The 27,241-nt window shown below is 51.9% G+C and overlaps 11 protein-coding genes and 1 non-coding gene across 12 annotated transcripts; 5 read left to right on the forward strand and 7 right to left on the reverse strand.

Annotated features, from left to right (window-relative positions):
- Positions 1 to 975: 975 nt before the first annotated feature.
- Positions 976 to 1,091, reverse strand: LRP88_13164. The gene has a single exon (XR_014475204.1). It is a non-coding gene; the product is annotated as a 5S ribosomal RNA (ribosomal RNA).
- A 1,286-nt stretch (positions 1,092 to 2,377) lies between these two features.
- Positions 2,378 to 3,586, forward strand: LRP88_13165 (uncharacterized protein; the record flags this gene model as incomplete). The annotated part of the gene is made up of 2 exons (XM_083249542.1): positions 2,378 to 2,605; positions 2,657 to 3,586. The coding sequence occupies 2 exons, from the start codon at positions 2,378 to 2,380 to the stop codon at positions 3,584 to 3,586; spliced, it is 1,158 nt and encodes a 385-aa protein (XP_083093876.1).
- Positions 3,587 to 3,861: 275 nt separating this feature from the next.
- Positions 3,862 to 6,198, reverse strand: LRP88_13166 (kinase-like domain-containing protein; the record flags this gene model as incomplete). Its single annotated transcript, XM_083249543.1, has 2 exons — positions 3,862 to 5,992; positions 6,056 to 6,198. 2 exons carry the CDS (start codon positions 6,196 to 6,198, stop codon positions 3,862 to 3,864), a joined length of 2,274 nt encoding a protein of 757 aa, XP_083093877.1.
- A 1,352-nt stretch (positions 6,199 to 7,550) lies between these two features.
- Positions 7,551 to 9,485, forward strand: LRP88_13167 (bZIP transcription factor; the record flags this gene model as incomplete). The annotated part of the gene is made up of 3 exons (XM_083249544.1): positions 7,551 to 7,663; positions 7,772 to 9,330; positions 9,385 to 9,485. The coding sequence occupies 3 exons, from the start codon at positions 7,551 to 7,553 to the stop codon at positions 9,483 to 9,485; spliced, it is 1,773 nt and encodes a 590-aa protein (XP_083093878.1).
- Positions 9,486 to 9,900: 415 nt separating this feature from the next.
- LRP88_13168 (nucleophile aminohydrolase) lies at positions 9,901 to 11,326 on the forward strand (the record flags this gene model as incomplete). Its single annotated transcript, XM_083249545.1, has 2 exons — positions 9,901 to 10,038; positions 10,097 to 11,326. The coding sequence occupies 2 exons, from the start codon at positions 9,901 to 9,903 to the stop codon at positions 11,324 to 11,326; spliced, it is 1,368 nt and encodes a 455-aa protein (XP_083093879.1).
- Positions 11,327 to 11,872: 546 nt separating this feature from the next.
- LRP88_13169 (protein transporter TIM17) lies at positions 11,873 to 12,426 on the reverse strand (the record flags this gene model as incomplete). Its single annotated transcript, XM_083249546.1, has 2 exons — positions 11,873 to 12,265; positions 12,358 to 12,426. The coding sequence occupies 2 exons, from the start codon at positions 12,424 to 12,426 to the stop codon at positions 11,873 to 11,875; spliced, it is 462 nt and encodes a 153-aa protein (XP_083093880.1).
- A 596-nt stretch (positions 12,427 to 13,022) lies between these two features.
- On the forward strand, positions 13,023 to 13,727 carry LRP88_13170 (acyl-CoA N-acyltransferase; the record flags this gene model as incomplete). The annotated part of the gene is made up of 2 exons (XM_083249547.1): positions 13,023 to 13,401; positions 13,474 to 13,727. The coding sequence occupies 2 exons, from the start codon at positions 13,023 to 13,025 to the stop codon at positions 13,725 to 13,727; spliced, it is 633 nt and encodes a 210-aa protein (XP_083093881.1).
- Positions 13,728 to 15,049: 1,322 nt separating this feature from the next.
- Positions 15,050 to 16,299, reverse strand: LRP88_13171 (uncharacterized protein; the record flags this gene model as incomplete). Its single annotated transcript, XM_083249548.1, has 2 exons — positions 15,050 to 15,427; positions 15,478 to 16,299. The coding sequence occupies 2 exons, from the start codon at positions 16,297 to 16,299 to the stop codon at positions 15,050 to 15,052; spliced, it is 1,200 nt and encodes a 399-aa protein (XP_083093882.1).
- Positions 16,300 to 17,432: 1,133 nt separating this feature from the next.
- LRP88_13172 (RTA1 like protein-domain-containing protein) lies at positions 17,433 to 18,551 on the reverse strand (the record flags this gene model as incomplete). Its single annotated transcript, XM_083249549.1, has 2 exons — positions 17,433 to 18,387; positions 18,439 to 18,551. The coding sequence occupies 2 exons, from the start codon at positions 18,549 to 18,551 to the stop codon at positions 17,433 to 17,435; spliced, it is 1,068 nt and encodes a 355-aa protein (XP_083093883.1).
- Positions 18,552 to 19,669: 1,118 nt separating this feature from the next.
- On the forward strand, positions 19,670 to 21,487 carry LRP88_13173 (serine hydrolase domain-containing protein; the record flags this gene model as incomplete). Its single annotated transcript, XM_083249550.1, has 1 exon — positions 19,670 to 21,487. One exon carries the CDS (start codon positions 19,670 to 19,672, stop codon positions 21,485 to 21,487), a length of 1,818 nt encoding a protein of 605 aa, XP_083093884.1.
- Positions 21,488 to 21,780: 293 nt separating this feature from the next.
- Positions 21,781 to 23,734, reverse strand: LRP88_13174 (GMC family oxidoreductase; the record flags this gene model as incomplete). Its single annotated transcript, XM_083249551.1, has 5 exons — positions 21,781 to 21,825; positions 21,879 to 22,042; positions 22,102 to 23,230; positions 23,280 to 23,632; positions 23,683 to 23,734. 5 exons carry the CDS (start codon positions 23,732 to 23,734, stop codon positions 21,781 to 21,783), a joined length of 1,743 nt encoding a protein of 580 aa, XP_083093885.1.
- A 1,021-nt stretch (positions 23,735 to 24,755) lies between these two features.
- LRP88_13175 (uncharacterized protein) lies at positions 24,756 to 26,015 on the reverse strand (the record flags this gene model as incomplete). The annotated part of the gene is made up of 1 exon (XM_083249552.1): positions 24,756 to 26,015. One exon carries the CDS (start codon positions 26,013 to 26,015, stop codon positions 24,756 to 24,758), a length of 1,260 nt encoding a protein of 419 aa, XP_083093886.1.
- Between the last annotated feature and the right edge of the window lie 1,226 nt (positions 26,016 to 27,241).

A 27,241-nucleotide genomic window follows, 5' to 3' on the forward strand; every position in this document is an offset into this window, starting at 1 on the left:
CTTCAGCCTCCCGCAGACCCGGGAAGGACGGAGGCTAGATTCATTGGAAGTTAGCGCCAGCAGGACGCATTCATCAGTGGCAGCGCTCCACATTCCATTCCATCAGATGGATCGCGTGCATTTTGCGGTCAGGGTTGGGCCGGCCTCTTCCATTCAAGCCCGTTTGCCGCTCGCGTCTTGAGTAAGCGGATAGGCAGCGTTAGCAAGCATGAGTGTGCGGTCCGTCAACTGCAAGATTTCGACGGTGTTGCAAGTCTACTGGTGCGCGGGGTTTCAAGCTGGCTTCCTAATGGTCCATGCCGTCCAAGTTTGGAAGCCTTCTGGGCCTTGGCGGGGGACTAAGCTCTGTGTGTTCTTGTCGGACGTGAGATCATTTTCTCGAACGATACTGACGGTGAAGAGCCTCCCTCCCGAATACGCCAGGCGCAACGAGCCGCTCTATCGCTCCTGGCTCTCGAGCAGAGCCCAACTGCCAGATTACCCACGCCCATGCGAACCATCGACAAATCCTAACTCAAAAGAAACTCCCATCAGGACATACAGGGAAGAACAGTTCTTCGGCACCAGGACAACAGGCGACCGGACCAGTTCTCCGGGACATGGCGGTCGAGCCCGAAGCATCATGGATGTGAAGCTTGAGGATGGGGTTGACATGGGGGCATGGCACTATTGACATGGGTGTGAAAGCGCATACATACATCGTGCATATGTGTATCATGCCAACTCACACGCTGCAGACCGCCTGTCTGACATGGAAAACTGCCCAATTGCTAACTGACAAGACTAGGGCTAATGGCCTCTATCCTGGTTTCTCGCGTTGTCGCCGTTTTGTTGGGGCAAAACCTGAAGCCATCACCAATTACACCAACACGAGCTTCCAATCCTTGTTCCATCATCAACGACCACGGAGCCAACTCGGAGAAACAGAGCGCTGAAGTTATATCAACCAGCAAAAATAACTTCACGCAGCAAAAACATACAACAGCGGGGATTCGCTGGTCGTCACCGACCCAACTACTAATCCGCCCCTCACTGGCTTATCTATGGGAGAGCGGACGGGATCCCGAGTTCTCCAGTGGGTATGGTCGTATGTGCTTGGAGAGGTGAGAGACTGAGTCTAAGTAGACAGGAGGAAGATAAGCATATGGACTACATCGTGAGTGTAAACGATCAAGAACCGGATCGGCATTATAAATATATGTCCTCGGCTTCGGCGTCTACAAATCCGAGAATTAGCGAAAGCCATTGTCGAACAGCAAGCATTCGACTTGCCGCCGGCCCTGGTTGCAGATGAAACATTTCTGATTCCTGATTAATGCCGCTCTTCAACTCGACGGCCGCGGAATCTTCATCACCCCGAGCCCGACGACCGAGGTCTGACTTGATCAGCCAACCACCCCGTCAATGACCAACCTTCCAGTCATTCCGGTGCAAGCGCGCGGCTGAATCAAGGCCTGTATCTGGAACAAATGCCGGAATCAAGATCTGTCCTCGGCATTCTCGCTTGTCCGATCTTTGTCGAGTCGTGCGGATGTCTCGGTCTTGTTACAAGACCAAGTGGGCACGCAAAGGGAGTCAGTTTCTCGTGAAAGAGTCAACATTCTCCTCCTGACTTTTATCTTTGCTCTCCGGGAACTCCGGAACGTCTAAAATATCAGGGATAAATCACGAATTGATCTTCGCGCTGCCTGCAAAGAGAGTCACCTGGTGAGAAAATCCTGTCTTTGTAGGGTAGCATCCAGCTGAGCCCTCATCAGCTCCCAATGCAGCCCTACCAATTAGCGTGGTTCTAACTGTTTTCTTCCATTGATATGTAATGGGTGTCACCCCTTGACCAGGTAAGCAGAGTTGAGGGCACGTGGACTCGTCGATCACAAGTTATCACCTGCAACGTTGGAGTATCAACTGTGAATCCACCCAACATAGCCTTATTGTTGTGAAGGCATATTCGCGTTCACTACAGGAAGTCCTGCACAACTGTTAGGCAACTTAGATTTCACAAAAAGACACAGGCCACTCATTTCATGACATATTCAGCTGATCTCTTCATGCAAACAAGCTAGAAGAAAAGTTGGAAGCCTTGGTTGGGTTGACGGGTGGTAGTTGGGTAGAATCTGGGGTTGCAGGCTTAGTCATCACCGAAACATCGCAAAATCTCAAGCCGCATATCGGCCTCATGCTCATGGTACCAACGACGAGAAAGTTCAATTGAATCCTTCGCAAACTCGCGCCCACGGCAGCTGAGCTGAGATAACCTGTACCTAGCCAGACTCAGCTGTATCACGGGCGCGAACCCAACCCCCGCGGCCCGCGAGAGCAATTATGTTCCAAGAGCATCACAACCGCCTTTAGCCCCTCCTCCAATACCATCACCATCATGTTTCGCCAGCCGTTCGTCCCAGCGCGCAACTCGCGACACAGAGTCGCCGCATTGGCATTATACCGTGCCTTAATTAAGACGGGAAAGAAAGTCCCGTTGCCCAAAGACCTCCAACATCCCGGCCCGACACATCCAATAGCCCACATTGTGAGGAAGCGATTCATGAAGAATAAGCCACTTGCCAGCTTGAGGCTCGTGTATAATTCTATGGTTGCAGGATATAAAGTACGCCATAGTCTGAGTTCTTGCTCTGGGAGCTACTAACACATCGCTTAGTTCCTCACATTATTGACGAGAGGCCAAACGACCGACAACCCCGAACACGCCCAGATCACCCAATACCTACGAAAACGAAACGAAGCATCAGTTCTATCCCGCTCCAGAGCCTCTCCTCCCTCAACAAGAAGACAAAACCCTCCGCTTTTGACCAAGGTTTCCCCTCCTGATGCGCCACCAGAATACAAACCTACAGTCCGACCCCTCCCCAAAACCGCCTTTGTAGGCGAGCGCAAAGTTCCCACTGTCGCCAACACGAGCGGAGGTCAAGTATTTCTACGGATCAAGAAACCACAACCTAGGGTTCTCTCAAGAGCCGTCGGCAGGAGGTCCAGCCTATTTAGAAAGGACTTGTTGGCACTTTTAGACATTGAGGAGGAAAACCTTGGTTCCGCTGATGAAGAGGATCGGTGGGAATCCCTCATGAACAAGCAGCTGGCTGCCGAAGGTTTCCAGGACAAGGTCATCGGCGACGGCACGTTAGGGTCTTACCGCTGGAGTGAGCAGTTGTCAAAGTCATGGATTGAATCACAGCTTGACAGGCGTTGGTCAGACTGGGTTGCTCGTGGCAAGGCGGTCAACGAGCTTGTTCAGCAAGAAAAAGCCTTGGCGAAGGCGGAGGAACGAATCCAACGTCCATCGCCTGATGATACCGAAGCTGCAACTGCTGCGAGAGAAACTTTAGACAAGATTCTAGAGGAGGCTCGGCAGAAGGAGGCCGCACGGAATGAGGAAACAGAGACAAAGCCCTTCCAGGACCCGTTCATGGCTCCCCTGTGGGTGGAAAGGGTCCAGGAGCTTGAGAAACAGCAGACGCTCCAAGGCCAATTCGGAGGCAAGCCCAGAAAGGGCGGAAAGAAGCCGGATGAAAATTTCGCGAGCAAGTTTCCCCTCGACGCGTTCGCGGCCATAAAGGCGTCTCGGAGGTAACGAGGGGCTGTAACTAATTTTGTATAACATATACCCAGGATATTCGGCATGATGGGATGAAGTTGATAGGATGTTAGATAAAAGGCAAGGCAGTTTTTGATGGGGTACGATTACCCAGAATATTCATGCTTTTGGCTCAAGACGCCGTGTAAATGACAATGATATATGGATACAAAATGCCAAACCATGCCCTGAAGATGCAAACTTTTTCCATTTTCATAACGTCATAATGCTTGCCTATATATCCAGTGCAAGTATCTCATCAGGCTTTGCAATCAAGCCTGTTCCACCTCCAACTGTCTATTCGATCGATTTGACCTATTTGAGTGGGCGCGCGGTCTTCCGATCATCTTCCGAAGCGTCTCGCCATCAGTTGCTACTTCAGCCCAACTCTTCTGGGACTGCTGCGAGTGTAAAGAGGGTCGGCGAGTATAATCCCCATATTCACTGGCGAGATCTGACCGGAGCGTTCTGGGTGATGACATGGGAGAGAGTGGCATGGTGAGGGCTGGGCTGCTTGGTTCAGGGGTTGTCGGCCTCTCAGCTGGCTGCGGGGGCAATCCTGGGAGCTGACCCCATTGAGGTACCTTGTTAGAATCCAGAGGAATGGGGTTGCGGTTCAACGCCGGGCTGCCCTGCACGGGTGTTGGAGTGGTCTCAATACTGTTTCGAGAGAATACGGAGGACGCCATACTGCTGTCCGTCAAGCTTTGATCGCGGTTGAAGTTTGGCGTTTCGCTGCGGTTAGGCGTCACAGGGAGAGGAAGCTTCGAGCCGGATCCGCGAGATCGTAAAGTGTAACCTGATAGGTTAGTGATGCTCGGTGACCTTGAGGTCGTAAACTCATTCGAGGCTCTGGGTGTCGTGTCGTTGAGGGGGCGGGGAGAAGAGCCGTTCTGCGGAGCCTGTGGTGCTTTGCGATGCGCCGTGAAACGCTGCACCGAGCGAGACATGGGCTGGAGAGGAGGTCTCGGTGCTGGCGTTGTTGGCGTTGATCGTATTTTGGGTGACTTTTCTAGCTCGATGCTCGATGAGAGAGACAAAGTGCTGCTTCGAGCCGGTCTTGGCATCATCGGACGTGGACTGCGGCCGGCACCCTTCCTCTTATCAACCTTTTCGGCCTCCAGCATGTGGCATCTCTCCTCCATGCTCTTCAGCTTATTTTGGAGAGCGGTGATGGCCTGTTCATGCGCCTCACGCTCATGCTTGAGCCGAAGTTCGTATGTCTTGTCTCGTCCCTCGAGTTCATCTACCCTCTTCTTCAGGCGATCATGCTCCTTTCGGAGACTCGCCAGCCCCGCAAACTTGGCGTCCCATTTATTCTCGACCCACGATATTGGTCGTTTGCAGCATTCACCGTGGTATATTTGATGAATCCCACCCAGCATTGACAGTTTATCGTCGATTTTGTCGGCATGTAGTCGACTCTTGGGGTTTGAGGTGATCATTCGAGAGATCAAGTTGACGATTGGTCTCGGCCTGACTGTTTCTTGGCCCTCATAAGTGAACATGAATGGGGGCGTGACCAAGGCATGAGATGTGAGCTTCTCCAAGTGCGCCTTCAACTTCCTTTCCCGGTCATATAGTTGTTCCTCTCGTGACAGCTTATCGGGATATCTTAGTGCGTTATCGAAGTCCTCCAACCGGACGTTGTAGAGAACAGTCGCTATGTTGAGAAAAACGAGGCCAAGGGAATAGATATCTGAAAACTGCATGCTGGAGCCATGCCCGGCGTAGAGCTCAGGCGCACGCCATCTTTCAGTTCCCGGCAACCCCTCTGTCATGGTTTGATCCTGTCCGCTGACGTCCTTTGAGATGCCAAAGTCGGCGAGGTAGACTCGGTCCGCCTTGAGGAGGATGTTGGATGGTTTGATATCGAGGTGCCTAACATCGTTCCGATGACAGTAGGCCATGGCGCGAGCAATGCAACCGACCACGCTGCGCAGATACTCGAGCGGGCATTTTGTCGCGGAATCGAGCACCTGATCTTCAGGAGTCGGCTCAATGGCGCTTAGGTCCTTGATGTCCAGATCATCCAGTCGTTTCATAATATCCTCGCGATCTCCATCGCCGAGTCGCAGAGATTCCAGGTCTTCCAAAAGTATGCTCAGGTTGCAGACAGCAGCAGGCCAGATGAGCAAGCACAACTCGTGGCTTCGGGGCGCATAAGTAGCAACCAGTTTAACGATATGTCGGTGGTCGCCAAGCTTTTCCATGGTCAGGCACTCCTGGCGCAAATCATCGATGGTGCGACCTCGTCGGCGAGTAATTCGCTTCCGCGCTAGGTAGACTGATCCATAGGTGACCTTTTCGACGCGACCAAAGGCGCCGAATCCTAGGTCATCGAGTTTGGAAAGTTTTGTATCGAATCGCTTCGCATCGGGACCACTAAACAGAGGCTTATTTCTACCGCAACACGGTCAGCAACCTAGGCTCGACCCTCTCGGAGGACACCAATGGACTGCTCACATGCCCGGCCAGTTGTCGTCGTTGCCCCAGCCATCAATGATTCTCAGCTCCTCGTGTTCGCGCTCGATCGCCCATGGACGGCCATAATGTTGAGACGGGCCTACTTGCCCGACTCTAGTCCACCCGCGGGCCCAGTCGCCCATTGTTGTGTTGCAAAGAGACAGGCCGGTATCGACGGTGGGGGTTAGAGGCGATTCGGAGGAAGTCTGGCGCGATCAAGATGAGATGGAAGCCATGACGGGACGGAATCGTCGAGCTCGATTACGGATGACAAGTAAAGGTACCAGATAGCACTCGAAAGATTTGTTCGAGTTTATGACACGCGCCTGGCGAGAGTCGAGGTGAAGTTGGAAATGGAGGGAAGAGTGAGGTTAGCTGTGGTGGAAGGATGGAATTGAAGGCCCTGGTCGTCGCAAAGCGATGGATCATCGGCAAGCACGACAGGCCAGGCCATTTTTTGGCCGTATTACCAATTGCTACCCTAGAGAGGCTGAGCAAGAAGGTGTCTTTTCTAGAGCAACTGTCTTGCTCGCTAGGTATGCACAGGTTGGTGGCTTAGACCATAACAAGTTGGGGCTCTCCGTGATTTGTGCATCAGTCTCTCAATCTCGTGCCATCATTGCAGTCAAGACCTCCATTCAAATCATTAATATCCCCGGAAGGCCTCCTCTCGTGGGACCAACACTGCCTCTTCAGTGGGGGACTCCCCGCGCCAGTCTCCTGGATCCGCTAACCGTTTAGGGCTGAATCATTGCTAAGCCTCCGTCTCAGGTCCCCTGGCCGACTCCAATGCTGTGTGTTCATGACGAGCTCAACCTACCTCAACGAAACGAAATTAAACGACTTGATCATATAAATAGAGAGCCTTAATATTGATTGAGCAAAAAAGAACCAGCCATCTGAAATGTTGGTAACTCCAACAACTCAACGGATATCCCCAGAACGTGAAGCCCTTACATCCCGGCCAACCATAGCGCCAATCTTGATTGATCATCCCGGTCTCGCCAGCCAATGAAAGGCGTCTGTGGCCACTTCGGACCCGAGTCGATGGCACAGCCCTCCTTCAACCCCAACCCCAACTCCATCTCGAGACACGCTCACTCACATCCATTTCATCATTCTTCGGCTCCGCATCTCCCGTTCATCTCCACCCGGCAGACGGGTGTACTGCCGGCAGGATCCCGGAAGACCGACCCTGGCGCCGCCGGAGCCAGAGCGTCTCTACTTCAGTCACTCTGTTCTGCTTCGCGCTACACTGTGAACTCATCTGGAGCGCATACCCTACCACCGCTTGTGCCAACTGTCATCACTGACAAATACACGCGTACTATTGTTGAACCACCCACTGTGAACTCCGTCCTGTCGTCCTGAGCCCTCAGTCATTCAATAGCTGTCTTGGGCATCTGGGCTTCAGTAACCCGCCTCCTGACAGGCTGACACTGATACTCAACGTATCCCCGGATATTAACCTAGTTTCATCAGGGCCTCATCCACCATGGTCGAGCCAGCCCAGTCTGAGCCCGAAGAGGCCCCAAGCCGGAAGCGCTCCAAGACTTCTGATGATAATGATGGAGATCGGAGCAAGAAGCGCTCTAGAGGTCGGCCTAGGTTGGACACCAAAGATGAGACAGCACAAGAGGCAAGTCTGTTCTGAGGTCTTATGCAACTGGGAAACGGGTTGCTGCTTCCTTCAAAACTAATAAACTAACATGGAAGCCAGCGCCGGCGTACCCAAATTCGCCTGGCCCAGCGAGCCTATCGCAACCGCAAAGACACTGCCATCACCTCCCTTGAACAAAAAGTTAGGGACCTTGAGCAGACCAATGAGGATATGGGCAAGGAATTCATGAACTTCTTTGACTTTGTCCTAGCTCAAGGGATGCTCGAGAATGCCCCAGAGGTTGCGCGACGCCTCAACGACACAACTCGCAAGTTCCTGTCTTTCACGCGCAGAAATGCCGACGATGCCCCTAAGGAGGCAAGCACTCCTGCTCCTGCTCCCGCTCCTGATCAAAGGGAGGCACAGGTCGAGGACCGGTCGCGGGAGAGGCACGGCTCTGGTTCGGGCTCTTCTAGTGCACCGAGTGACGAGTTTGTTCCTTCAAACCCATCAGCCGCTGGTCCTGGTCCTCTGGAAACCCAACTCATCACTCCACCAAGTTTGGACCCTCTGCATCAGCAACTGACACCGCCTGTTTCTTTGCCGTACGAAATCATCACCATGCCGACAGCAGAGAACGCAAGTTTCCCAATTTACGATACCCAGGCCTCAATCCCCTTCAGCCACAACCCGTTTACCTCACCACCGAACCCCGGAATCCCTTCGCCATCTTCATATGCATCCCACGAGCGGACTTTTGGTCGCCGCCTACAGAGAGCAACCGTCGAGGCTGGCCTCAGGCTGGTATCGATGAACAACCCTCCTCCCCACCGTTACGCAGCGGTGTTTGGGTTTTGTCTGTTGTTTGAGCCCAGGGAAGCCATCATCCGTCGTTTGGCCATGGTGCTTAGCAAGTCAAGAAAAGAGACCTTGAACAACTGGAAGTACCCGTTCACAAATCTTGGTGGCGCGGGTACATTCTTCTCGGGCCCAGGAGGAAACGGGCCCCAGCCAGGAATGAACGTCCCTGCCAGCGAGATGCCTATTGGAAACCAAGGTTTACCGGAGCCTTTGAGGCCGCCAGAACTGACTGGCTTCTCGATGGGACCATTCAACTCAGAGACCGAGAGCATGAGAGATGACCGGATTGATATTCGGATGCGGATGATGCATAAGGGTTTCGAAGGAGACTTCTTTGACGCCGATGAGGTCGAGGCCTATCTTCGCCAACGAGGTATCACTATTCCCGAAAACGCAGACTTTGTCGATGCTGAAATCGACATTGGAGAATTTGACGGTTCCCCGAATCTTCGACCCAACCCCAACATGAACAACACTGCCAACAATAGTTTCTTTGGTGGCCCACAAATACCAACTTCTGGCCCAGAGCTTTTCACCATGCCTCAACAAGGCATGGGTGGCGCGCCTCACATGTGGTCAAGCAGTATACCAACAACTCTTACACCTGGAACCTCGTCCATGACAACGACGTCTCTTATGGCCCCAACGATGGGCCATGACTTGGGATCGCTAATACCGAGTATGCCACTGCCTGATCAGCAATTTAATCTCGAATTGGGATCCTTCATGGACTCGTCATACTTCCCGCGAGCGTGGACGGACTCTAGCTGGATGAAGACCAAAGTGACGATTGATGTCAACCGACTTGTTGCTGGTATGTTCTACCTCATAAATCCCTTGGAAAAGCCAGCATGCTAACACTCTTTAGAAATGACTAGCATGGCAGTTTGCTTAGGAAGGACACCAGGCTTGCGGCCCAAGGATGTTGACAAGGCAGTCAAATCCGCAATCGCATTGACGGGACAGTGATGTTCGTCCGAATTATTATGAGCTGGCTTGATAGTTTGATCGCCTGAGCCTGGAGTATTGGGTCCATATAGATGGCGAAATCGGGCAACTGGATGGTGTTATTGTGTGTACCAAGTATCAGCGTCAAACCAGGAGGACAAGACCATGTATTCTACAGAAACACAAGCATTATACCCAGATATATACACTATCACGAGTGTTGAAACATGTGACTGGCTATTACTTTTTGTATCTTAGAGCACTCAGGTTTGAGATAGGTCGTTCTTACCTCTAGACCGGGTTGTCAACTGATCTGGTCCGGAGTGGGGCTAAAGGTATCCAAGGTCACCCCAACCCTCTTTGAGGGGATGATCAACTGTCAACTTCTTCATTTCAACGGGTTTGCTCTAGAACACGAATAAGACACCAAAGAACAATGGAATACAAAACTCAACACCAAAGTACTCTCAAAGTAAAGCCTCGGCTTATCATCCATGGCGGAGCAGGCAATATCCAGCGTCGGAACTACCCCCCAGACAGGCTCCAGGCTTATCGCGCCGCACTCATCGATATTGTGAGTTGATGCCTGATAACGCAAACCTCACGACGTTTGACTGACTAGAAGGCTCTAGGTTACAAAAGCAGATCTGTACATGAGAAGTCAAGCCGTCGTAGCCTCGGAGAAGGAACTCAAAGGGCGTCCTTCTGCGCTGGAGATAGCGACATATGCGGTCCGGCTGATCGAAGATAACCACCTTTTTAACAGCGGACACGGCGCCGTGTTCACCCGTGATGGAATCAACGAACTGGAAGCGTCAGTGATGGTATCCCGAGGCTTTAAGAAGCGAGGTGTGGGCGTTATGGGCGTCCGCCACGTGAAGAACCCCATCCTCCTGGCTAAAGCGATGCTCGAGCATGGCGAGGATGATCTTGAAGGACGAGGCAAACAGGCTCAGGGGGCGTCATCAGATGATCTCGACGTCCCTTCGGCTCAAGGGCATACCCAGCTCTATGGTAGAGCAGCCGAGAAGCTGGCAGAGCAGTATGGATTAGAGTTGGTCGACCCGAGCTACTTTTACACGCAACAGCGCTGGGACGAGCATATCCGTGCCCTAGAGCGAGAAAAGAGCGGCCAGGGACAAGCCACATGGAGTGCAACTGAGTATCTCCCACAGGGCACCTGCGGAGCGGTGGCTCTTGATGAGGACGGAGTTATATGTGCCGCAACCAGCACGGGTGGTTTAACAAACAAGCTCACTGGTCGTATTGGCGATACGCCCGTTGTTGGCGCAGGCTTCTGGGCTGAGGAGTGGAGTGAGGACGGCGATCCAACAGGGCCAACAGCTTGGGATCGCTTGAAGAATTCCATCGCTCAGGCAGGACCGTCACTCGTGCTGAGTGATGCTCTGAGGGGAGCTTTGGCGGACTGCTTGCCCAGCCCAATGATGTACTCTCCTCTCGATACCCTCAGCATGAGCAGCGGCGGAACCTATACGAGTAGATCCTTTGGAGGATCTGGAACTGGCAACGGCGACTCTTTCCTCCGCGTCAACGCTGTTCGAACTGTCGCCGCCATGGCAAGGTGGAAGCCAGAGTCGGGAGTCAAGGCAATCGCCCACGTTGCTGGGCGTGGCGGAGAACTAGAGAAGAGCGCGGGTGATCGTTGGGGTCGCACAGGAGAGGGAGAAGGCGGCATCATTGGCATCGAATCGGTAGTCGTCCGCGATTCAAATGGCCGAGTTATAGACACACGGTCTGAAGTCTTGATGGACTTTAACTGCGGGGGTATGTTCCGGGCCTGGATTGATGACGAGGGCAAACCTCAGGTGGGAGTCTTTGCTACTGGGTCAGATGAGCTATAGATGAGCAAGTAGAACATCGAGCAAGATAGAGCGGAACGGGGAACGTCGTTATGTATTCGATCTGTACCCAATTCGTCAAGAAAAAAAACAACGCAGCATAAATCTTAGCAGCAGGGAGTTCCCTTCTCGTTTCGTAACCTGCTGGCCCTTTGTGCACTCCCAATCCATCCGTCTCTTTGGGATCTTGCACATATTGCCATTTTCTCTCTCATCAGATATCCTTCATAGGACAATCCGCAGTTCTTGCAACAAGTATGGCAACTCCGTCGCTAAGCCAGAACACGCCCTTCCCATACCCCTCCCGATTTCTTCTCTATTATACATTGGAACGCCGGCCCGATGCGGATTGAAAGATTAAACGACAGCCGATTTTTTGTCCGTGGTGGTGGTTGATGGGTGGAAAATACAAGAGGCCAGCTCCTTTTGACAAGAGCCGGCCTGCTAAATTCGTGGTGGTGGAGTTGAGAGGTGGGGGTGGTTGGTTTTGGTCGGTCGAAAGTTTTTGATCGCGGTTTGTCATCGTAATGATTCGTCTCGTTTCACTCTTTACAGGGAAGCCTCCATGTTGGGAGGAGGCTGAGGAGCCTCGAGCTTGGTGCTACCGGCAAGCATCTTTGAGAAACCGATACCGACACCCTCAATGACGGCGAGCAGGACAGCGCAGCCGATGGCACCGTTACGGGCGGCCTTGTAACCACCTCGGATAGCCAGGGAGCCACCGGTGAAGAAACCAGCGATGATGGCGTTGTAAGGGTCCTCCTTCTGGCGGATGCCCTTCACAGCGCAGTCAAACGTTGAGAAGAGACCTCCCCAGACACCGAAGTTGCCGCCGAGAACGGGGGCGCGCATCTTGATGGCGGTGATGGCACCGATACGTCGCTCGCCGTAGGGGGAGTTTCGGAAGCCCTTGATGCCGTGCCAGATGGTGCCGCCGATAGCCTGAGGGGAATCATGTTAGCTGAGCGTCATGTCGCGATTATCGCCCGGTTCATCGGTTGAAAGAGCTCCAGAACGAAGAGTTAAAAACTTACGCCCATGCAGAAAGCACCGCCAAAGTCATTGAGAATGACCCAGGGGCAGGGGTCGCGTCCGTGATCCATGGCTGCTGCTTGGTGTGTTGAGGGAAGGAGATGGGCGGGATGGTGGGAGACCGAAGGGCGAGGCTGAGGGCGAGGATTGTTGAAAAATCTGAGGTCGCTCAAGGAAAGAATTGCGGCCGACCGGGTTCCTTCCGTCTGAGTCGCGCAAAGAAAAAATCCGGGCAAGCCACTCACCTATCAGCCTCGGCGCTAAAACTGGAACCTTCCATCAGGTTTGCGGCGCTGGGTCGGCAATGAATGTTGTTTGCGACGACAACAAATAGGGAAAACGAGAATTGAGGACTTAAAAAATATTAAGAAAAATTGGAAAATAATCTACACAAATTTTGACCAGTTAATTCTTCGTTGTAGTCAGTACCATGCAAACATGTTGTCTCTCCCCCACTGCCGCTCTGCTGACCGTCCCGCTGAATCCCCCGCGGATCTCATCCCGGCCGAGAGCGGAGCTAAATCATCTACATGCCTAAATGAGCTCGCCGAATGGTAGTGAATAAGAGAGAGCTCCCTCGTTCGATTTGTTGTGCATATAAAACAGCGACATTTTTCGTCACTTGTACTCTATCATCTTGCCATCACAAGTCACTGGCCTCGAAACAATGCCTCTCAAAGTCCTCCCAGCCAACGAGGCCGATGCTCCCCGGGCCGTTGCCATCGAAGATATTGCATACGGACCACACCCTTTGGGCCGCGTGCTCTTCCCCTATCCCGGTTCCTCTGGGGCCACCAACAGGGTGACCGACTTGATCGAACGGCTACACAAGAATCCTGCCTGCCGATGGGCCAAAGTTGTCGATACCGACCTTGAGGGAGAGAACATGATTGCTTTTGCAATGTGGTACATCTGGGAGACTCCTCCAAAGGCTTCTGATTTCTCTTCCTATCGAGGTCCTAGGTGTAACCCAGAGGCATGCGAGGCCTACCTAGGTGGTATGGATCGGATGCGTTTGGAACTCATGAACGACAAACCACATGCCTGTACGCCTCACCATCTATTTCTTATGCCGAAAACTTTGGAATTAAATGAGAAAAGCTGACACGAGTTAATAGATCTAAAACTACTGCATACCGATCCGGCACATCAAAGACGCGGCGCTGCCTCCATGTTGGTGCAGTGGGGACTGAACGAGGCTGATCGCTTGGGCATCCCGGCCGTTCTTGAGTCTTCAGACGAGGGTCGTGGACTCTATGAGAAGCTTGGGTTTAAAGAGGCTAGAAGACTTGTAGTGGATCTTTCGCCCTGGGGAGGGCCTTCAGATGCCTCGGTCCCAATAATGTTTCGTCCTGTGGGAGGGCCTGAGTGAACTTTGAAGTACTGCGTTGGTTTCTGGGTTCTCAAATAGATCAGAGAAGAATAAAGCCATTAGACGTAGGCCGAAAGCAATCCCGGTGCTTCTGGCAAGAAAATCAAATGTCAGATAAGCTGAAGAGCCAGTCAAGAAGACGCACTGAATGAAGTGGCCTGCGAATAAATCGATATTCCCAACCCACTACAAGGCACTTGATATCATCTACTTGAGTATTAGAACTGGGGATCGAATTCTCTTCAAAGGTAATAGTGTACTCAATCTGGAGAGCCTTCTTTCTCATACGTCTCTGGGCAGGTAGATATTCATCATGACTTTTGAAAGCTTCCTAATATACTAGATACACAATCAGAGCAATCAAGTCTATGAGTAGTGAATGAAGCTAGAAAAATGAACTGTATATTAGGAAATTGACTATGTGTATGTACGTATACAAACCTTATCTGAGGAGGTATGCAAGTGTCAAAGTTCGAATAGTAGCCAGATCACAACCGTTCTGGATTTTCATATACATTGTACCTGGCCAAGGCCATGTCGCCTTCAAATAGGCGTAAGGAGTGAATCCAAACAATCCCAATCTAATTCCCATCGGGGCTCTATGGGCATCGCTAGTTTCCGAATTCCGTCCAAACGCGAATGTCGGTGATCGGTAGACGCGAAGCCCGACATGTCTAGAGCCGTTGCCCGACTCCCGAACAATCCCTAAGCTGAAATAGATGGGTCCAGACCAAACTGGAGGTTTCTCTGGACCCTTGACCAAAGACCTGTCAGGTGCTGATTTGCTGCAGCCGTGGGCCCATGATGTTTCGGAACGGCCGGGAATGTCAAAGATGATAATCATGCGGTCAACCCAACTGCCGGCTACATGGGTGTTAGATCCTTGAGCTTATCTCGCCGATGGGCCAGTAGCAACCATGATTCCACGACGGGAAGCCCGGGCGTCTGTTTGTCTGAAGAGGTGGTAAGGCACCGAGGGTAGTGGGTGCATACGCGTCACCCTAGCCGTGGGATAACATTCAGGACAATGCTGATTGGGCATTCTGATAGCTTTTGTTGAAGCTTTCACTCGATGATGAGCTTGATATAACCATTTGAGCCTCGGTTCTTGGGTCTCCTGGAGGCTGTGCAGAAGCACCTAACCTTGACAGAAGTCAATAGCACTTGGCAAGATGGCCAATGCCAAGATATGTACATTTCATTCTAATCGTAAATAATAGTAATCATCGGCCTCAACGCCAAGAGTCATGTTCCGTATATGCTTCGTGACCAGTCTTTGACCCCACGACCGGCATCGTGTGCACGTAATTGAACCACCCCATCTATACCTGCGTGGAACCCTCCTTTTTAAGTTCCTTTTCCGAGTCAATTCCTGCCTCCCACTCCCTCCTTTCCCTGGCCATATCTCTCTTGCACCATTTGATTGTGATAATGCCCCAAAGTGTAGCCCACAGGAAGGGGACTGCCCAGGCGACGCCGTAAGCAGCTGTTGCTGGAACCTCGGGAATGACCGAGATAACAGTAAGAGGTACAGCGAGTACCAAGGCTGGGATAGACCAGAACCAGGATTGGATGTATATCATCCGCCGGAAGCGAGGGCTGGCCTTGTAACGGGCGGCCAAAGCTTCACGGTAAGGTCGGCCGCCGCCAGCATTAACCGCGACGACGTCCTCGATGAAGTAGTATACGCCCGGTAGTACCTGCGAAAGTTAGCATGACGTGGACAATTGAGATTGAGATGTGAAAGTACCTGTTCTCCCTTGGCTGTTGAGCTGATCCGGAACGGTGCTGGCCAGCCCATGTAATTATACAACGAAATGAGAAACAGTACACCTCCAAGACAATACAGAATTGCCGGGGCAGGCATGCATAGAACTCTCAACCACACATTATGAGGAGCACTTCCAACAATAAAAAGAGCCGTGACAGCAGTGATGGTGAGAACAGATGCCCACGTCAACATGTCAAAGCACCATCGAGAATTTGTCCCAAGAGGCCGATAGAACCTATCCACCTTCATCAATCGGAGCGTACGGATCGCGAACTCGAGATACGTGGGGCCACCCCAGATGGTCGTCACGACGGCAAAGATGATCCATCCCTCGACGTTGCCGGCGTAGTACATGCCATAGTAGAGCGCGATGGGAATGGCTGAGGCATCGACAAAGACTAGAAAGGCGAATATGAAGAGTCTCCAGCGTTTCCAGCCATGGTGCCACGTGAACGGCAGCTGCGGTAGTAGATGCGGGTTATCATCGTAGTACTCTTGAAGAGTCTTTGCTCGTCGTCTGTATTCGGTCTGGGTGGCAGCTCGAGAATCGTAATAGGCGTCGGCTACGGGTCGCTGGGCATACGAGAGACTTCGTCGAGGTGCTTCCGAGAAATCCGAGCCGGCGGTATCCCTTCGCTGGGTAGGTTCTGGAGGGACATCGAAGCGCACGCGTTCGTTGGAAGATTGGTGAGACTGGGAGGGACGAGAGGGATTCGCAGCGTCAGGCAGCCCGGAGGCTTCAGTGGATGAGACGGCCGAGCCAGATACGATCTGAAGACTGCCTCGTCGCACCTCGGGCATGGTATCGGCGACGGCAGCGTTTACGTTTGTGGGAGGGAAGGAGGAGCTATTGGAGATGATGGGAGAAGTGGGAGTGGACGAGTTAAAGATGGTTTGCTAGTAGACCATTTGGCGCGAGGAAGCTAAGGGCCATTGCATTGTTTAGGAAGAGTGGGCGGGAGAGTGAGAAGGTCCATTGCAGTGGCAAACTATATCTTATTAAAGGGGTCTAGCTTTGATAGGTAGAAAAGCAAGAAGCTTGACAGCCCGGATCGAGACCGCGAAGGGTCTGACGTTGCACGATTTGGATGGGTCCGTGAATCCCGTCAAGTCCGGGCGGCTTCAATGGTACGTACTGACGTTTGCCTTGCACGGGCAAATTTCACCGAACGGGAGGGACGGGGGCGGTTTCCTTTTGGTGGTCAGTTTTCAATGGGATTTTCTCACTCGAGACGAAAAAGGTCTTGACCTGCTTCAGAGTGGAATGTCACTGTTGTGAACGGATGACGTCCGACCTACGATCTCACGGGGCTTGGCCAAGGTCATGGAAGGAGCAGAAAAAGGTTTGGACCCCAACTACGTCATTGTCGGAAGCCCTGTGCAACGCTCGATACCGATGGGACCTGCTGTGGGGCCCGAATGCCGATTCGCTGACGGAGTCGGGCTATGAAGTCACCGATCGTCCGCGCGGTGCAACTTGCAAACCGAACGCCGCTGACTGGACTGGCTTGTCTGAGACGAAATTTGGTTCCTGCTTTAGGCCTTGAAGAGTGTAGTCGGGTTGAGTTTAAATCTATTTATCTATTCCGTGATTCCGGCTTTATGAAGATCTCCATGTGATTTGTGGTTAAGAGTAGAACATTGCGAAGATACATAGTAAAATGTCAATGGTATCTTGAAGCTTCTCCTGCAGTATCGCTAAATAACATAAAAGAAAAGTCTATCTTGCAAACAAAACAATTGTCTAGGCTTCTTTCAACATCAACTCTGACAAGCTGGTACGTAAAGCATCAAACTCGCACACGTGCCTTATCACGTGCAGTTGCCCAGCCTGTGAACCTGAATTCATTGTCCAGATTCGGCCAGCCACTTTCATCCCCAATCATCATCCACCATTCCTTTTGTTTTGGCTCCATCGACGCTTGTGCCTTGCATCAGAAGCGAGACTCATGCGACTCGTTCTTGGCGATTGCCGAGTACTTGGCCTTCCCGACGACGTTCGACCCCTGACCCTGAGCGAAGCAGTTGTCCACCTCGGGCCACTCGCTCGCCCTGAGGTAGAACGGGTCTCGCTTCTTCATCGTAAACATTCCGATGAAGTCGAATGGATCAGCCACGTACGCGAACCAGGGCCGGTTATGGATCCAGCCAGGTCCCATGCGCTCAGTCTTGCCGTCAAAGTCGAGATACTGGCGCGGATCGCTGGGGAGGTATCGGCCGGGATGCACAATGTTGAGCCAGTAGGTGTATAGGGCAACCGGGATGGTCTCGAGCACGTAGAAAGGCCACTCGTGCTTGAGGAGCGCCTCGTTGTTGTCCCTTTCGCTTGAGAGGATGTCCCTCAGCTGGAAGGTCTCGACGGCGCGGAACACGCAGCGCACGATGATGAGTAGCGATGTGCCGTAGAGCATGATGAACAGGGTTCGCACGTTCTTGGGCATCATCTTGGCCTTGACGCAGCGGTTGTGGATGATACCGACCAGGGCGATAAAGGCAATTTCAACAACACCCTGCAGGACCACGGCGATGGCCATAAAGGTCGAGCCCTGAACGTACCGGTCCTTGTCCTGCTTGCCATTACCGGCGGCCATCCAAGAGGCGCCAATGGCAGTGAGCGTCTCGACGAGCGCGCCCAAAAAGACAAAGATGTAAACGACGCGGTTCGGGTTGATGATGGCGTGCATTGGTAGGTAGTGCATCAGTCGCCCGAGAGTGTTGTACTCTGCGGCCGAGTAGATGGGTGGTGCAAGGTAGACAAAGATGCTCTGGATCATATAGAAAGCAAGGCTGTCTGTCTTGCGGACCGAAATGATTCGAAAGACCCAACCGATGGTGTAAAACAAGCCGGCGTAGAACATGAAGAATGTCACTCGCCAGAACTTGTATCGACTGGAGGTCATGTTAGTCTATGGCTCGATCAAGCTGTTGTTGGAGTGTTACCTGTTCTGAAGGGCATGGCCAATGCAGGATACCGCAATCACTGCCGCAGCAATGATTGGAAGAATCTTGTTGGCATTGTAGCCGTAAAGGTTATCTGGCGTAGGGTTCGCCATGGTTGTGTGGTGTTGTAAAGAAGAGAAGCAAGTCAAGGGAGAGCTCAAGAGTAAAGTGATTGAACTGTCTTGTCTCAAAGCATGAACCACCTCAAACTCGAAGAGAAGGAGGCATTTATATAACATGTTGCATGAGAACGCCTTGATCCATCATCCCGCCCTGCAAAGGCCCATCCTGCAGATAGTTGAGGTGGTCATTTCCGTAGCTGGATGGCGCAGCGAGCATCGAACAACTTCGCAGCCCTACAGCGCCAGGAAACGACAGATTGGGTTAGAGGGAAGCCTCCCCGTACGTCAATTCTGGAAACACCGTGCAGAACCCCTGTCAGATTGTCTTCAGCCGAAGATGAGAGGCTGTATTAATTGGCCAGTTTCTGTATGAAAGTGGAGGTGGATATTGTCGGTGGCTGAAGGGTTTCCAGATTTCAAGGATCGGTTGCGAAAATCCGAAGCAAAAGAATAGTCTGCTAATGCTGTTGAAGCTTAAGTAGCACTATCTATCAAGAAGTCTTTTGTCTTTCTTAAAAAAGCTTCCATAGTATAGAAGTCTTTGTCTTTACTATGTTGGAGGTTTAATTTTCTCTATAAAAGTTCTATATCTCAGCCTAAACTGTTAATCTTGACCTAGTTACTAACAGAGTATTCTTGAGGCCGTTACGAGGATCACCTCCAACCAGCTGCTCATTCGTGGACGTTTGCTGACATAAAAAAGCTTGACATCATGAACTTGAACCACAGCGGCGCGTTGATACTACTTTGGGTTTAGCGCCCTCTCGTTCTCCATGCGCCTCCAATGCAACATGAACGAGCCGCTGCAGGTCGGACAACACAGCCTTGGGATCATCTTTTGTGAGTCGCTGGCGATGTCTCAATCGAGGACTTTTGCGCCGCTATTAGTTCATAGCGAGAAAAATTGCTTGTTTCGTTTGCATATAGTCTTCGAGTTCAACGACAATGACATATGTTGTGTAGATTGATGACGAATTGGTAGATATAGTTCAAGAGTTGTGCTGTCTCTGTCTCTGTCGAGATGGGTATAAAATGTGCCAGTTTCCAACCAAAGACGAGATTCTGATAGACTCGTTACGCCGAGTGTTCATATAAACATCCTGATAATCATGTTTTCCCGGCAATCTCTTCTCGCTCTTCTCTCCTTGTCGGGTTCCCCCGTTTTGGCTGACTTCCTTGGCCCTCGATACCCTCCCCCCACAGACCTGACCAGCAAAGACAGTCATGTCGTCGCTGGATGGGAAAATCTTACCGAAACCTTGCAAGGGTATCTGAAGATTAGCCCCGAAGAAGACCCTGTTCTCAGCACATTGAAGAACACCACCTTTTCCGTTGGCCTCTTCTCAACTCGCGATGATGGGGCGGCCAGCAAGTTCCAGTTCCACCATAATTCCCCCACAACCAAGGGGGCCAAATACGGTACCAAGGAGGTCGACGGCGACACCATCTACGGCATCGCTAGCATAACCAAGCTCTTCACCGTCTATTCCGCCCTCATGAACCTGGATCCTACCGACTGGGAACGTCCCTTGACCTACTTCTTCCCGCAGCTTGCCGACACGGCAAAGGAAGCAAGAGACAACCCGGCAGAGCACACCCAGTGGGACAAAATCACACCTTTGGCCTTGGCCAACCAAATCAGCGGTGTTCCTCGGGACGGGTGGCCATTGTTCACAACTGGCGAAAAGTTGGTCGGTGGCACGGCGGCGGCACTTGGACTTCCACCCTTGAACATGCAGAAGGACCCTCAATTGTCGACCATGCCATGCAACAACTTCTCGGATCCGAACATTACGAGCTGCGCTGATGATTACGACAACTATGTTGAGAGCCAGGAGAATCGCCCACCAACCTTTCTCCCATGGGCTAACCCGGCCTATGCCAACACGGGTTTCATCATCCTGGGAGCCGTCCTACAAAACCTCACCGGCAAGTCGCTCGACGAACAATTCAGCAGCGACATCTTTGATCCACTCGGAATGTCGAGGACTTACACCGAAGCTCCTCCCAAAGACAAATGGGACAACGCCGTCATCCCCGCCAACAACGACACGGAGCTCGAGTTAATGTACTTGCTGACCCCCGATCCCGCCAAGAGCTCGGGCACATTGCTGTCCACCCTGAATGACCTTACAAAGTTTGGCTCAAGCATCCTCAACTACACCCTTCTCCCAGGCGACGTCACTCGCAAGTGGGTGAAGCCCCATACACACACCGCACGATTGGACTACTCTGTTGGCGGCCCTTGGGAGATCCCTCGCTATGTTCATCCCGAGACGGGGCTGGTCATTGATCTTTACACCAAATCCGGCGACGCGGGTTTGTTTAGCTCTTTCCTTGTTTTGGTTCCCGAGTTCGAGATTGGCTTCTCGGTCCTGGCAGCGTCATCCGATAGAGCATTACGAGCTCTGGTTGCCGGCAAGATAGGTGATACGGTGGTAAATGCCATCATGCCTGCACTCTTGGAGCAAGCGGCTTCTGAAGCTGAGAAAAACTATGGCGGTACCTATGTTTCCACAACAGAGGGACTAAACTCCTCCATCACCATCACCCGAAACAAGACAGAGGGCGCGCCCCCTGGTCTAACCATCTCGAGGTTCATCTCCAACGGTACAGACTATCTCCTCGCGGAATCCAAGGCCAGTGGAGCACCCAATGACCCAGATACCATGCCCAATCGCCTCGTCCCAACCGTGGTTGATGAGAAGTCGGGTCGAGTCGCAATGCGCGCCTTGACAGCGATGGACGCCCCGAAGCTGAGCAAAGGCACGATCTCTGGCATTCTCTCGGCTGATTGGACCACGGTTGGAGGAGCTACCTATGGGGCTCTGGATATGGGCCTCTATATTTTTGACGTGGATGATGATGGCAAGGCGACGAGTGTGAGTCCTTTGGCATTCAGGACAACACTGAAGCGAAAGGACTGAGCCGATAGATTCTCCAATGTGAGTCTCACACTCTTGACAAAGCGTTGAGTACCGACACTGGTGTCTAGTTCCGGATGCAGTTATAAGAGAAGTTTTGTATCCACGATAGGTCAGGATGGAACTATCACAGCGGTGGAGAATGCTTGAACGGCCTATTTCTCAGTGCATTAAATGCGGTCAATATTATGTCGTCTATGTATATGTATCGCGTCATGTCTATAGTCTATATATCTATGAACAAAGGAGAAGAGTGGACCTTCTCAGTGTCTACTTTAGATCAATGTCGCCGTGGCTCAAGCATATAGCCTGGGGTAAGCAGCCTTGATGATGTCGGCTCCCTGTGCATGCTATTAGTTATCTGCCTGTAAGTCGCATCGGCATGTTCACTGACCTTCTCGGCAATCATGTAGACTGAGTTCTGGATGCGGCAGTCGGGGATAACGGGAATGATGGATGCGTCGATGACTCGGAGATTGTTGACTCCAAAGACCTTGAGCTTGGAGTCAACTACACCCTGCTCAATAGACTTGCCCAGTCGTGCGGTACCACAAGGGTCTAGAAAGAATCGCGCCTTTAGTTTTGTACAAGAAGGGAAGATATAGGAATTAACTCACGGAAGCCTGTCTGGGATCTCTCCTTGATCATAATGTCCATGGCCTCATCAGAGCCTCGGGGCATAGCCCAAGGATAGTCCTCCTCAATGATATCCTTCATACCCTCACCACTCAGTAGAATATCGTCGACAAAGCGAACACCCTGGCGCATAGCTGCCAAGTCAAGGCCATTGGAGAAGAAGTTGATGTTGATGTCTGCCTGCTCGAGAGGGTCGGTCGACTTCAAGGTCACAGTTCCGTTTCGAGAAAGAGGTCGCAGCAGATCAACAATGACAGTCATGTAGTCGCCAGTGGGTGGTGTAGGAATGTGCCACTGGAAAGCGTCGCAGAACATGGGGACAAAGTCAATCTCAAAGTGAGGTTGGCCACCGGGACCAAAGGGGTCGACATTGCCGCTGGCCTTCTTATACTCGACATACTCGGGCACCTTCTCGAGGTAGCTGTCGATACGAGGAAGACCGACGAGCTCGAGAAGACCGCTGGCCATGGGGCCCTTGTTCTTCCAGCGGTAAGCAGAGGCGGCAGCATCCTTCTCCAGACCGGGTCGCAGGAGGTGCTTGTCAAGGCCGTATCCATCCTTGATCTTGAAGACGTGAGGCAGGATAGGGTGGTCAAGAAGGTTCTGACCAACATGCTCCGACTTGACAACGGAGCTGATGCCAAACTTGTTGAGTTCCTGCTCAGGACCGATGCCAGACAGGAGCAGCAACTTGGGAGTCTCGTAAACACCAAGCGACACAATCACCTCATACTGAGCACGGAGAGAAAGAGTCTGGCCATCAGGCCCAATGACCTCAACTCCAGCTGCCTTTCCGTTTTCAAAGATGAGCTGCTTCGCGTTTGTTTGCCCAAGAACGGTGATGTTGGGCTTTCCTTCCAGGAACCGCCAACTGGAGGATCGCTTGCCGTTGTAGATGGTGTTAATGCACTTCCAGAGACCATGCATCTCGCCGTTGTGAACGTCATCAGTAAGGGGCTCGCCCTTGCTGACCCAGGCCTTGGTGAGGGCATTACGCCAGCCCTCAGTCTCGGGGAGGAGATCTGAGTGTGAGACGGGAAGAGGACCATTCTCGCCGATGTACTTGAGCTCAGGGCGATGCTCACCACGGTCATCGTGATAGGTAGCGGGCTAAGGACTGTTAGATACTATGGTGTACATGTTTGTAAGAAGCACGAACCTTGTAGAGGTACTCTTTGCAAGTCTTCCAAGTCCACTCATCACCACCAAACTCAGCCCAATCGTCAAAAGTAGCAGCGGAACCGGGGATCCAAGTGTAGTAGTTGAGGCATGAGCTGCCACCGAGAACCTTTCCTCGGGTATTGGGCTTCTCAATGCGAGTGTACTCGGGACGGTCAATCATGCCAGTCTTGAAAGACCAGTCATACTTGGAACCTCGGAGAGTGAAGGCAGTGGCGGGAGTGGTGATGGCGTCAACGGCAGAAGGGTTGTCAATGCCGGCCTCGACGACGAGGACGGACACGTTGGGGTTCTCGGCCAGACGGCCAGCAACGACGCAGCCGGCAGTGCCACCTTTGAAGTTGTTAGTAGTGTTTATGAGGATGCTCAGAGGGGAAACTAACCGCCGACGACAATGAAATCAAAGGCTTTAGGAGCTTCTGTTATGACAGCCATTTTAGGATATTATGTATTGGGTGAGTTAAAGAAGAAGAAGAAGCTTAAAAATAACGTTGGTGATATGAGTTTTGGAGTTGAGAGCGGAAGAGAGATGATTAAATATTGAAGGCGAATGTTGCCTGAATGTGAATGCGAGTGATGAGTGATGAGTTCATTCTTTGAGCGACATTCAAGACTTCTTTTATAATTCTCATCGAAGTTGATGCGACACAATGCTATCCATCGCCAAGTCCTATCAACGCGTCCAAATGACATCACACCGAAGTTTCCATGGCCATTCTCACAAACGTCCGGCGTTCGGCAACGACTAGATGTCGCGTACGGGAGAAAGATGCCGCAACCATGGAGGATGAAGTGCCATTGAGAGTCGGCGCTGCCGGAGGATGCGAAAATACGGCGTCTTGGCCAAGACTCCGGCAGTTTATGCCGTCAAGTTCAGGGAGCGGCCGCTACTTTTGGTGTTCTTATTCCCGCACGGCAGATTGTTGCCGGATGGTGACGACGTCATCTTTGCATGGGAGGATGCAAAAGAACTGCTTGGCCGTACCGAGAGACACATACGCAGTATCTCAGATGGGTATTGCTTCGGTCGATGATCGATCTGTAAGACGCAGACAAGATCTTAATAACTTAAAAGAAACCAGACCACATGTTTAAAAGTAGTCGTATATTGTAATGCGCCGTTCAAGGCTGGAAACTCCTCGTCGTGTGGTTGCGCTGAAGTCAACGAGACCTCTTTACTTGATGCTGATGAAATGCAAGTAGCTGAAAGTCGCGCGTTGTGCTGCGTTACAACAGCACATGGGCGAAGAAGAAACACCAGAGTGAGGCATCACTGTCTCTCTACCCTAGGGCAATTAATTCTTACAACGAAAGGCGAAGATAAATATAAGTCTTGGAGATAATTGTCTCAGGCTATCCTAATTCTTTAAATCGTATGAATCTCCTCTTGTATATTCTCACTGGGTTGATAGTAATATGTCAGAGATATCAGGAGTGTGTTTGTACCTCCGGCGGCTCACAGATTCTCGCGGCATGCTTCGCACTCGCATCGCAAGCCCTGATTCCGAAGAAATCTCTTGCCAAAATTCACCGTTATCTGCTCTCCATGCCGAATGTCCCTTACTGCCTCGATCCCGCATATCCAATGGCCGGAAACTCGCAGTGGGCGCACACGTGCCGATGCCCGGCAGTGGTGATTGAGGTGCAAGAAACAGTTGCTGGGGCCAGCCACGTAAATCTGGCAAACGACGGTCTCCCCATCAATGTCGGGTCGGTGCATGTCCATGACCCAGCTGGAGTTGTGAGGATACGTGCCACTGGGTACGATCTTGCCGCAGATCTGGCCCATCACTTCGCCTTTTCTGTAGGCGACCTCTCCTTCACGAGAAGCCACTGCCTGGAGACCAAACCCTAGACTACCCCATGACTTGATACGTGGCCTACGCTTGACCAGTCGTGTGTAGAGACATTGGCACTTGCTTTCGGAGCAGAAATCGCATTGGCGTTCTGTTGAAACGATTGCGAGGGGATTAGCCTTCCAGGGCCACTCATCCGGCCAACCAGCTGGCTTGGCCCAGTCTGGGAACCCGTCGCCATCATACTGGTTCTCTTCGCAGTATTCGTGTGGCTGTAGTAGGGATAACAAGATGTCGTCGGAGAGGCTCTTTTCCCAGGACAGAAGTGCAGGATGCTCCTTCTCCCATTTAAACATCATGTCGTCCTTGACTCCCAAGACCATGTCGATCAATGCCTCACATGCTTGACAGATGCGTTCCACGAAGGGAGTGTCGACGAGCCTCGCAAATCTTTCTAGCTCGGCGCCTCTCATACTGAGGTAGTCACGCCCTGACAAGCAATAGGGCTTTGCTGACTTGAAAGGGATCAGGCACAAGAGTCCTGGGAATCGCCCGCAGACTAGACGCCAGAATCGGCCTTGTGTGACCTGGTGCTGAAACTTTGTGCGGTCCGAGGCGCTGAATCCGAACTTGTCCATCATTTTGTTAATCTCAGCCGGGTCGGCACGGATCCGGCCTTGCTTGGTATTGTCAACGGCCAGAGCCATTTGGTACTGCACAAGCCGTGACATGAAGCTGTTCAGTACTGATTTGTCGGTGATCAGCCTCAGGCTCCTCCACAGCTCCATCGCTCGTTCAACGCCTTGACTCTGGGTTTGAAACAGGCCCATATCGGTGGTCCGATCCCTTCTCGCAGCGATAAGAGAGCAAAATTGGCGTATTGCTGGGCCGCTCTGAATGGCAGCGACTCGCTGGAGCATCGCGGCCGCCGGAGGGTTGGTCGCGGGGAATGGAGGGATCCGGCATAGTTGATCATTGCTTTTGAGCTTCAGGATCAACTTCTCAAGTTCGGCCGAGTGCGATATTCCTTTTGAGGATGCACTACCCTCTATCCTCGGCTTCTTCGTGGGTTGGCCTGGATCAACCCCACGTTGCCTTTTGGCGCCTTTCCCCCCCGATCCGTTGGACTCGGCCGCATCACGAACCTCAACAAAAGACTCCATTGATGACGGGGTATTGGGGCGCAAAGCATGCCCTGGTCGCGGGGTTGCCGGTGCGGGAGTTGCCTGGTTATGGTCGGCGGAGAGTGAGTGATCCGGAGGAGACGGCGGGAGAGGCGTCCGCTGAGTCAATACCGCGGCGGCACCGGATGTGAAAGAAGCCGTTTCGGTTGTCCCGTTGTCCAGATCTAATGAAGATAGAAACGAGGTCGAAAAAAGAACGGCTTCTTGAGCGATAGAAGTCAGATCGCGAAGTGCAACTCTGACATGGTTCTGCGGAGTGGAGGATAACGAGGCAACTGCAACTGGAGTTGGTGGCGATGTGCCAGGGTTCGTTGGTTGGAGTGTTTGTTGTGTTTGCTGCTCCAGCTGCAACGCGGTTTTAGACGCAATGAGTCGCTGAAGAAGGCCTTGCGCCTCCTGAATAATACGATCCAGGCTATTCATGTTGAGTGCTATCGCATAAAAGTCGATCTAAGACCAGGACTCCTAGATATGGGGACGAGGGGCAGCCACAATGATATTTGTGTCGTTGTGGCCCGTGCGCCGCTAGCTAGAAACATCACTTCACCACATTTTAAGAGAGGAAGAAATACATTTAGAAGAGACTCTGTCTTTATTAAATCTTATTTTAATACGCTATAACTACTATTATAAAGCGACAGTCGAAGATATAGATGAGGATTTACTAATAATACGCTTGCTTTACAGGTAAGTTATGATGAGTTCACTTTTAAGCCCACCCATGCAAGCATGAATCGCGGTGCGCTGGGTCCCATCGTGGGGAAGCCAGCCAGGTCACGCAAACATATCATCTCTACACACCGAGTGGGAAAACTTTACGATTTTTCGGGATTGACATAATACATACTGGGCTATCATTTGAATAGGTGTAGCATTGGCTGGATGTTGAAACGATGACCTTGCAGATGAGTTCTCAGCGCCCATTCCGCGTATTGCCTTTTTCGGCATGAGTGCTTCTGAGG

This window comes from Fusarium phalaenopsidis (assembly GCF_050370095.1).
Source record: "Fusarium phalaenopsidis strain FUZ10S chromosome Unknown contig_32332, whole genome shotgun sequence".
NCBI lineage: Eukaryota > Fungi > Ascomycota > Sordariomycetes > Hypocreales > Nectriaceae > Fusarium > Fusarium phalaenopsidis.